Source organism: Nicotiana attenuata, chromosome 1 (genome assembly GCF_001879085.1).
Source record: "Nicotiana attenuata strain UT chromosome 1, NIATTr2, whole genome shotgun sequence".
NCBI classification, from domain to species: domain Eukaryota; kingdom Viridiplantae; phylum Streptophyta; class Magnoliopsida; order Solanales; family Solanaceae; genus Nicotiana; species Nicotiana attenuata.
Genome location: NC_031989.1, coordinates 4899528 through 4910619, shown reverse-complemented (window position 1 = coordinate 4910619; position 11092 = coordinate 4899528). Strand labels below are relative to the sequence as shown.

The 11092-nt window shown below is 38.5% G+C and overlaps 1 protein-coding gene across 1 annotated transcript; it reads right to left on the bottom strand.

The window, feature by feature from the left end:
* On the bottom strand, positions 1082-8389 carry LOC109227390 (SWI/SNF complex subunit SWI3D). Its single transcript, XM_019392565.1, has 7 exons — positions 7775-8389; positions 6554-7080; positions 5745-6317; positions 5049-5212; positions 4403-4971; positions 2469-2659; positions 1082-1814 (listed from the first exon to the last, which is right to left on the bottom strand). The coding sequence occupies exons 1-7, from the start codon at positions 8277-8279 to the stop codon at positions 1494-1496; spliced, it is 2850 nt and encodes a 949-aa protein (XP_019248110.1). The 5' UTR covers positions 8280-8389; the 3' UTR covers positions 1082-1493.

Below are 11092 nucleotides of genomic sequence, written 5' to 3'. Positions count from 1 at the left end.
CATTTTACGATTATACTGGGTGCATTCACAGTCCGAAAATTTAGCAGTACTTGCAAAACAAATCTGTGAACAGAAAAATCCTTTTAATAACATAAGAAGCTCCATTTACAGAACCAAAGAAAAAGGCCAAACCCTTGACTAACATAAATAATTAAACCGTCTATATAAGCATCAAAATAGACTCAAAAGCATGTCTAAGCAAAGTGAAGTGGGTATTAAGCATTTATAACAAGGCCGACAAATTACTTACCCTACTTTTAGATCGATCCCCCCCATCCTTCATATTCAATCAAGCTAAATATTGAATAAACATGCCCCGACTGAAAGGTTGGAAATGAATTTGACAAAATAATTAATTGTGGAAAATTTGAGGAAACCTGTCCCCACTATCAGTTGACAAATTGACAAAAAGGAGACAGATTGCCCAGAAATGTTTGTAGCTTTGGTGAATTTAAACCTGGAATCCAGCAAGATCTGAACAGAATGTTGACATGATGGCCTATTTTCGCGGAACATAGTTGTTTAGTAGTTCAATAAGGAAATAAAGTACACTCCATGGGGTAGCCTGACGGGTGAAAAGCTGGACTGCCAACCTTAAAAACCAAGGTTTGAATCTCAGCAAGAGTGACTCTATATGAATTATTCTTATATGTCTCAAGTCTTGGCAAGCAAAGTTGTCAGGTATCTATGCTGGTGGGAGGTGACCAGTACCCAGTAAATTACTCGAGGTGCCCAAGTTGCCCCGGAGCACCGCCATAAAAAGGAAGAAAAGTATGATGTTTCGTGGTCACAATTTGTGTCTGCTGCAGCAAACACAGGCCAGTTTACATTGTTAGAAGACAAAGATAAAAATGAGTCCATAGACATATAGCCAATCAAACTTAATAGAGACCACATAAAGAAAAACTAGAACACATAACAAAAAGAACAATAGCTTATCAAAATTTTAGTTACTGCAAGAAGTCTGAATAATCAGTCTTCTTAACCAGCCATGGAAAAAAATTAAAGGAAAACTGAAAGTAAAATAATGTGAAGGAATTAGACGAGGCAAATGGAAAAGGGGGAGTAGGGAGGTGAGGGAGAAACAAAGAAGAACTTTAAGCTTTAGAGGATGCAAAAACAAGCTATTCTTTCATAACTGAGAACCATTACCAACCTATTGCCCCGCTCTTTCCAAGGTCCCATATCTTGAATATTTAACTTACACGTTCTCAGAATTCTAGCTATCAGTCCTCAGATTCCTTCTCATATAGAACAAAATCTATTATCTAAACCAATCCTTTCAGCTGGAATTTGGATACACAAAGAGAACTTTTAACTTCTGCAGATTAGCAAGTTTAAGGTAATGAGGACAACAATGATGAAAGGGTAAACACATACTCATCATGACGAAAGGTACTCGAAGACCGATTCTTTGCTCTTTTGTTTTCTAGATGAGTTCAACCACATGCACTTGAGAAAATATTACTTGGTTCTAACTGAATAAGCTTAAGCTACTTTGAGGGCTGCATTGAATTTCCTGAAACTGTTGTAGGCATAAAAGAGCTTGGTGTAGGAATTCCTGCCATTATGGGTCTTGAATTCGGTAGCCTTTGGGAGCTCATTGCATTTAGAGGCCTAGGTGCAGCCATCCCAGGCCTGTTAGCAAGTAGTGGTTGTGGCACAGGACGAGATGAAGAGGCATATCTTGATTGAATTATTTGATTACGCTCATGGATAAGCCTCTGTTTTGACCTCTCCAGCAGTTCTCTGACCCTCATAACCACATTATCCATGTCACTAAAGAAGGTTAACTTGCTCTCCAGCTTGTGTAACTGCAAAGAAGCAACTTGAAGGGTTGAGTACTCTTTGAGACAAAGCAAAGCTAAGAGAGTCAAACTTAAATCAGCTCAAAATCAAGTCGCAGAACCTGCGACAATATGATCAAAACTTGACCAGACAAGTCCTAACTCAATGATTAAACTCGGTTAGGATTCCTCCAATGTAAAGCAACATAAACATTCAACCAAAGAAGGGAGAATAGAGGATGTATTTCCCAATAGATAGAGACAGTCTACCATTCATCTATACAACATTGTATTTTTTTTCTCTTCTTAAAGGAAGACAAATACATTTTATACTCCAAGTGGAAAACAGCTTATTATCCATTCCTTAATTACGAACAAATCATTCAGAGCTGCTTTGATTGCTCAAGATCTATTTCAGCCTACATCTTGCATTAAACCACATTAGTAGATCAGTCTCAAGTTTGAATGGAAGCCTAGCCTAGCAGAAATGGGTGAAGAGCTTGCAGCTGTTGGATGATTCCCATAGAACATTAGGAGCCCAAAAGATACAGGTACCTGTTGCTGGGCGGGAGGTGGCAGGTGTCTCGTGGAATTAGTCGAGGTGCACGCAAGCTAGCCCGAACACCATAGTTATTAAAAAAAGAAGATACAATTGTCAAAGAGCTGGCTGGCCAAAATTACCTGCTTCTCTATTAATGACGTAGTAAGCTGCCGAATTTGGTCCTCTTCCTGATCTGCAAGACATTTTGCCTTGACTGCTGCAGCCGACAGAGCAGTGACTGCTGCACGTTTGATCTTATCGATATCCAGATCATTTTTGGTCTTCAAAGGATCTTTTCTCCCATCTACAGAGTCTTTCGCTTCTCCAGCCCCTGAGCAACAGAGCACCAACGGAAAAATTCAGAATTATAGGAGTTACAAATTCTTAAAAGTCTTGCTATAGTGCAGAGAGAAGAATATGAATGAGTTTTCCACTCTGGAAAGCAACCAAAAAGAGAACCACAGCATAGGCCCCGAGGCTATGACAATCACACTTTCCTACTCCAACTTTAGATTTTATTGTAGTAATTCCTAATTATCTAAACGACTATTTAAGATAATTGGTCTTTGTAACATTTAACCCTTAAGGATAAAATTGTTTTTCTAAATGGTTCGAAACCCTGAGGAAGATCACTCTTGATGAAGAGGTGATCAATACTGTAATTATCATGTTCCGAACAGCACAAGTATTTGCTTGCTATTCTTTTACCTTTCATCTAAATTTATTCCCTTAATTGATTCTGAAATTCCCGCATACAAAGTCATATAAGAGCTTCCACACAAAAATCCCAAACTAGCCACCTTACTTGTCCCACTTTGCCCATCATTTGCGTTCCCCAGCTCCAACAATCCATCAACTCACTTCAGACCCCCCCCCCCCCCCCCAGCATTGCATCTCCTTTATAAGAACTCCTGAAATTCCTATCCCAATTCCACACCCCTCCCGTGTTAGTTCAACCTGTTTTCATTTCAAGGTCAACTTATCTCTTTTCTCTCTATACCTCTACCTGTGGATTCTCATCAATGATTCCCACCTTACAAGAGGGGACTATGCGTGTGTACACTCTCCATTTCATAATATATGATGGTAGCCCAGGAAATTGTATCATTGTATATGTCACTTTTTGCTTGAGTACGAAGCTGAAGATGGTAATTAAAATCGAGTATTATAGCAGTTGTAATGGTAGTAAATAGCTAGTTGGATTAAAAAAAAGCACTATATCAAAGTAAATGACTACGAATTCTTAAAGTTATTATTAAACCATGGTATTAATGGCATGGTGTCAAAACACTTTTGAACATCCCTAAATGAAAGAGTATAAATAAATCGAGAGAGAGAGAGAGAGAGAGAATGACACTTAACATGAGACCAAGACAGTATCAGAAGGATTCAATTTAAAGCACCCAAAATAAGGCAGCAATCATCCTTACGGGTTATTTGTGGGAGAGGGAGTTGCAGGGCATAATGAATGACAGAGGGGAATATGAGAGTTCAGAGAGGTGGGAGATAAGAGGAACTAGAGGAGACTAATACATTGTGTAGTGAAATAGGAAAGATAAAGGGTGCTGGAATAAACTTCAGTGTCAGTTTAATTTGAAGATCTGGGTTTGGTGATGAGAACTAAAGCACTGTCATGTTACCAATTGCAAACTCGAGTACTGGCCGAAGACTCAAAAGATCCTCTGTGATTCTCTTAGTTGAAAGATTATTTTATAAAATCAATATATTGACAGATTTCCTAGTAAATGCATGTCATGTATTTTTATTTTATTTTTTATAATTAACGGATGCCATATATCTTTATGTTGACGAATCGTATCCACTTGTGCTTGCACTCCATAATTAGAATATTTTCCACTTCATTTTTTAATTAGCTGTCTGTTTCCAGCTTTGAAACTCGGTGGATGATAGGCCCGCCTCTCTATCCTTCTCCCAGCTAGGATTTGAACTTGTTACATGCACCAATAACACATCCCATTGTACTACCTTTGGCATTGAGCCAAAGCCCTAGGGCAACATGATTAGCAGAACTTAAACCATGCATAAAACATAACACCAAATTGAGAACTTGGACCTGTATTTTCATCATTTTCAGCTACAGTGTTCGATTTCGCGGATTGCTCAGGCTCCTTTGTTTGCACAACAGGCATCATGTCCTCATCTTTAGGAGTATCTGGAGAGTCAGAAGGCATGGCTGTTAAAGCTCTATCAACTGACTCCTTTTCAAATCCGGGTGGGAGCTCTAATTTAGACGTTAGATCATCTGATTCTGCTGTGGTACTTGGTGCCTTTCCCACTGCCAACCCTGCATCATCTGGCCCTTTATGTGATGCAGGTTCCCCATCTTTGTCAGTAGGAATTTGACTGGATTGCTTTGAAGTATCAGATTTCTCTGGATTTCCGTCACTCGCAGAGACCAAATGCGTCGCTTCTCCAAGTTCATTTTCATTTTTGTCTTCATGGTTTTTACCATCCTGCTCTTCACACTTTTTGTCAATGTTCACTTCAGCTTTGGTCTCTTTGTTTGGTGCAATTGACAAGCCATTCTCATCGATAACTGATGTCAATTTTTCTTCCTTCTGCATTTCAACATTCTCATCCTCATCTTTCTTATCTTCTGGATCAACTGATCCATTAGCAGGTCTGCATAACTAAATTAGCAATTAGACTCCAACTCAATTCAATACCTGTTAACTAAAGCTAAAGGGAGGAACACAAACCTATCTGAATCAGGTGATGTCTTCCCCTCTGGTGGATCTTCCAAAACAAAACAGTGCCTTAAGGCTAGCTGCTCACCAGATGGATTGCCAGAAATGGATTTCAAAGAGCTGCGTACTGAGGCAGTAACCCTGTTAGCTTCTACCAGTTTCACCAGGAACGCTGCCTAGAGAAGGAAAGCATCATAATGAAGGCAACCAAAACATTTTTTTTAGAATTATACAGAAAACATTTATTCCAGTAATCACTTTGGTTTTCCCGGTTTCAACTCCCCCTCTCCCCTCTACTTTTCAAGGGCAAACAGCAATATCACAAAGAAAAAATGGATTGATCAGTAAGTTCATTGTGTTCATCCATATTTTAATAATAATCAGAGGTTTAACAGCAGAACAGAAACCAACTGGATTATACTTTTAACAACTGCCTCCTTTGAACGGGATTAAAATATCTCATTGACACGCAGTGCTAAAATCAAACCCTATCCTTCTCAAAACAAGGTCTCGGACTGTAAAAATGGTGAGGAAAGACTTCAACCGCCGGAAAGATTTGACCTTGATCAAGTAAATAACACAAACAATTTGATTTCATTATTCTGGGAAAGACATGTAAAGATTTCTAGCTTTCAATGGAGTGCCTTGAGAGCTCAGTTGCATCACAATTGTGGTTGAGCCTATCAAAAGGAAAAGAAACCAGCATACCAGTGCCATTACAGGATTTCCAGCTTCAGCAAATGAAACACGTTCTCCAAGTGGAGGATAAGAACCAACAGCTGTAAATGCATCCCTCAACGCGTTGAGTGCACAGTTCTCACCAACTTCCTCCCGAGGAATTAGCTCATTCACATTCTCCGGCTTTGAAGTTTCCACTGTGGAGGAAAGCTGATTGTCATTTCCATCATCCTTACTCTCTTTTGTTTTTGGGGCATCAATACTGGCTGATGTATCATCTTTAGACAAAACTGAGTCTTCTTTTTCTTTAACACACTTGTTACTTTCAACATCAGTATCCAGGAATATATCCTCTATTGGCATTTCAATAAAGTGCAGAATACACTGAGCTTTGGTCTTTGTAGCCACATGCTCAGCAATCTCATTCCAGTTTTCCTTATAAAGCTCTAACGCCTCAAGGAGAAGAAGAGTCTCCTGATCTGTCCACTTCCCACCACTTGCACCGCCAGCCTCAGCAGGCTCCATAAGAATGAAATCTGAAGGGAACATCCCAGATCCAAACTTCCCGTTGTTGAAGCATTCGCTACACAAGTCAAAATCTGCCTGTGTAGTAAAAACAACAAACACAAGAAGACAGTCAGGCATTTAGGTAAGTACTCAAGTTTTGACAAATATACTTCAGAAGCGACGATGGCGTTTTAATATGTAATTGAACAAGAAATTATGAACCATACAACCTAAGGATATTAGAGCATGGACAAGCTGCATCATTTCTCATATCAATGTCTTATCTCATTAGCCCTAAAAGGAAAAAGGACATTAGCATTGAGCAAAAATACCTGCTTTTGACAATGATACCGCTTTCTTGAGCAGTCCGCTGAACAAGAGTTACAATGGTACTCAACAGCTGGCCCCTCAGACTTCATCAGTTCTTCAGCAATAGCTGACTCTGGAAAGAACCCAGAAGACATAGGAGTAGCTACACTAGACCTCGGAAGAACCGGGGTCCATGTTTCATCTGATTCAAATCGAAACAACTTATCAACCAAAGAATCTGTCTTTGCTGACTCGTCTGCATCAATATCAACTCTAATATCTGAATTAGTTTGAGGGAACGGGTGGTAATTAATTAAACCCCAGTAATCCAAAAACTCCATCACTTCCTGCTTTGCATCCAAATCTCCTGATGAGAGCTCAGACAAATCACTCAACTCAATTTGAATGTTGGGGTCAGCGTGATACTTTTTCATGATCCAATTCCGTATCTCCATGTATATTTCTGAAGTCCTACTTTCTGACTTCCCACTGAAGAACGACGGCATTGTTCGCTTCTCCAAAGGATGAACCTTTGTCCAAGAAAACCAACCTAAAAACTTTGAAAATGTCATAAAATATACGGAAGATCCCTAATGCTTTTAAAATTTAGTAACAGACGATAGATTAGAAAGATGAGAGAGCAATTTCCAGTTTAAACTTTTGAAAAACTCTTTCCTTTTTGGAATGCCTAAATTGTTGACACCATTCCATTTCTATACAAATCTGGCAATTGTCAAGAAATAAAATTCATAAAATATCCGGAAGATTCCTAATGCTTTTAAAATTTAGTAACAGACTATAGATTAGAAAGATGAGAGAGCAATTTCCAGTTTAAACTTTTGAAGAACTCTTTCCTTTTTGGAATGCCTAACTAGTTGACACCATTCCATTTCTATACAACTCCGGCAATTGTCAAGAAATAAAATTCATTGTTTGTTCAAATTCTAAACTATGATATGATATTTTCAATGTCAAACTAACTTTCAACCATTACTTTAATATTTTCTTTTACTATTACTAATAAAGTGTATAAGTCAAAAATGAGATGGAAGAGTATTTACTATGAAACTGTAAATGTAAAAAACTCTCTTTATTTGTAAAGTAACACTAAATCTATCTCAAAGATATAAACTTTAACCTCATAAATTCAATTTCTAGTTTCAACCAGATCTTCAGCTTACTCTATCAATAAACATGTTCAATTCCTCAACTTCCAAATTTATAAAAGGCTACTTGTAACTCACCGGCATGAGTCGGAACAACGTGAGCATTAGGATCTCGGGATCTAATTGCCTCAATTTCAGCTTCAATTTCAGCCTCTAATGCCTCCAAATCCTCCTTAGCTTCATTTAACTCTCGCTCAACCTTCAACGCCTCTTCTCCGCCGGCCACAGCCGTTGGCAGCACCTCCGATTCACTCTTGACACCAGAACCAGACGGAGAAGCAGCTGCGGCGGGGGCGGGGGCGGGGGCGTTGTTTGGCTGCTGGCGTGCAGCTCTCGTGAGGGGACCGTTGTGGATCGGTGGAAAAGGTACTGATGACTGCTTGTCACGCGCCTGACGCTTCGACGAAGTTGACGGAGGAGTCGAACCGGCGCCGCCGCTTCCAATGGCGCTTGCTTTTCGTTTCTGGCCGCCGCCTCTCCGACGAGACGTAGGTGCCTCGGCAGACGTAACATCAGCCGCTTTCGTCGGCGTGTCGGCAGCCGCCGGTGGTGGAGTTCCGGCGTCCTTCCGTTTCTCCTCCATTATTAGAGAGCTGAACTACTTGCAACTACACTCAGATCGTCGTCTTCGAAAAGGAGGATATGTATTTTTTGAGCCTCGGGGTTGATTCGTTGCACCGTCGGTACATGTTAGTTTACGTGGACTCTCTAAATAAAAAAAAATATTCATCAACTAAACCAGAACCGTTAATGACATTACCAGCCTTTGCTTCAGTGGGTATATAGAACGGCGTTTAAAGTTTTTTACCAATTTAAAGAAATTGGGTTAACTAATGGTGTTTTTTTAAAAGTGCTGATACCTTTTGTCATTTAAATTAAATATATATTGAAACAAATAAACAAGATTTCAACATTTAAGTTGAATTTGTCACTTCCTAATTTGTCGCGTTGATTTAGTTTAGAGCTTTACTTATAATTCACTTTCACTTTTAATTTATTTGGTATAATGACAAGAGTTAAACTTAACAACTTGTTTGAATGGTTACATATTCTTTCGTAAGGTATCGTATTTTATTGTATTGTATCGTTTGATGAATATAATGTTTGGATAGATTGTATCATTTTCCGTTGTTTCATGATATCATGCACTAGCAATATGAAAAATGCACTTGAAATATTATAAAGAAAAATTATGATACGGGATAAAATTATTATATAAAAAGGTAGGGTAAATGATAAAGTATAATTATTTAATAATAATGAAGGGTGAGACGAGAGAAAAAGACAAGGTAACGACGTAATCACATCAAATCGATAGTTATATAAAGTGGCACATTTTGTCGTTACGTAACGACAGATTTAACGATACGATACGATAAATTTAAGTAACAATCAAAACAAACATTATATTTAAAGTAACAATACGATACAATACAGTAGATAACGACCATCCAAACAAGTTGTAAATGAAGAAATACGATCATTAAGAATTTGTATAATCAAACTTAACTTATTTGAGATTGCTCGTTGTTATTATTATTATTATTTATTTTTTTAGCTCAGATCTTCTTTGTTTTTGTTGAAAAATTTTAACTTAGCCAAATAAATTGGTATCGAACTTTTGCTTTTCTCTACCTGTTAATAATATGATCAATTGACTATATGAGCACTATCAACTAAATATGGTTAAGGGCCTTATTTTTTAAATGAAATTTCTAGGTCGGCGTTTGGACATAAGAATCGTAAAATTTCGAGAGAAAAAAAAAAAATTCAAGTGAAAATGGTGTTTGAAAATTAAAGTTGTGTATGACATAAATATAAACTAGAGCTATTCACTGCATTGATATTTCCCATACTAGCTAGCTTAATACAAGATTCTTCCGATATACATCTAAGGTAGGATTTCCCTGCATCGTCATCTTTCATTGCTGCCTCCACCATTGACGTAGGTGCATGAAGGATGATTGTTTTATTCATATTCCTAAACTTGGTACTATCCTTTGCCAGGAGATGCGCCACAAAGTTTGCTTCTCGAAAGTTATGTCTGAGCAGCGGATCCTCAATTACCTCTGTTGAGTTCGTTTAGATTTCAAGAGGTTGGAGCTTAAACTGTACAACAACTCTTAGACCTATTTCCAGCGCAAGGAGCTCTGCTTGAGTATTGCTAATGACGTTAGAGAGCCTTTGAAAACCTAGAATCCATTGGCCATGATTGTTGCATATGACTCCCCCCAAACCACCAATGTTCTTGTTAATATTATAAGCACTATCACAATTAAGTTTGTAAGAGCCCATGCTAGGTTTTTGCCAAGTGATGATGATGTTTTTAACATTTAAGGAGGGATGGTGAGTACCAATAAGGTACTTAAACTCAGCAGCTCTATTAAGAGTTTGGGAGAGTGAGACATCTTTAGAATCATTATTAAAGTTATTGCTATTACGATTAAGCCCAAGATGCTAAAGACCATAAGGATAAATGCCCTCCCAATCCAGCGAGGGAAAAGATTTTGTTGGCTGCGTCAGTCTAATCGAATCAAGCCAGTGGATATCATTTGAAGTGGATAGGGAGATACAAAAGTTTCCCCAAAATCTCACGGCTATGGGGCAAGTTTTGAAAATATGGATGATATCTTCCATACCTTTTCTACAAACTGGGCATTGGTCATTAATGTTGAGGCTTATGCGAAGAAGATATGATCTAGTGGGAAATTTATTATGATAGCAAGGCCAAAGGAAAAAAATTATTTTTCTAAGGATTTTTAGCTTCCAAATCCAGGAGATGTTTAGGATGGGTTCCTTAGAAGGGGTGATAAGGCTTATAGCTGATTTTATGCTAAAAATGCCGCTATTGGTGGGAAACCAGTATGGCTTATCATTAGTGGGGATAGAATTATTAATATGAATGCTTTGTATGGCATCTTTGATATCACTAGGAATGGAAGAGGAGAGACAATCAAATTTCAGTTGTGGTGGACAAGGACATCCCTTACCAGCATGTTTTCTTCTTTAAAAGAAAGGGGACCTTGGATCAGTGTTCTTAGAGGGGGAGGTTAGGAGTCCATCTATTGTTCCAAAGGTTAATACGGTCTCCTTTACCTATATTCCATGCAAGACCCTTACTGCATAGACTTCATTCATGCACAATATTTTTTCATATAAAGGAGGACTTCTTTGGGGAGGTTTTAGTGGAGTATTGATTGATAAGAACCTTAGCCCGAGGGGCCATTGGATTATATTATAAAGACGTCATGTAAGGATGTTGCATGCCCAGAATTCCCCTATCCAACCAAGATTGAGGTTGATGGTTCATTGGGAGAGGGGTGGTTGAGTAAATGAGGGGATTGTTGTGAGGAGGGAGAGGGGGAAGGTTTTCCATTTGATGATGATTTAGGCGAG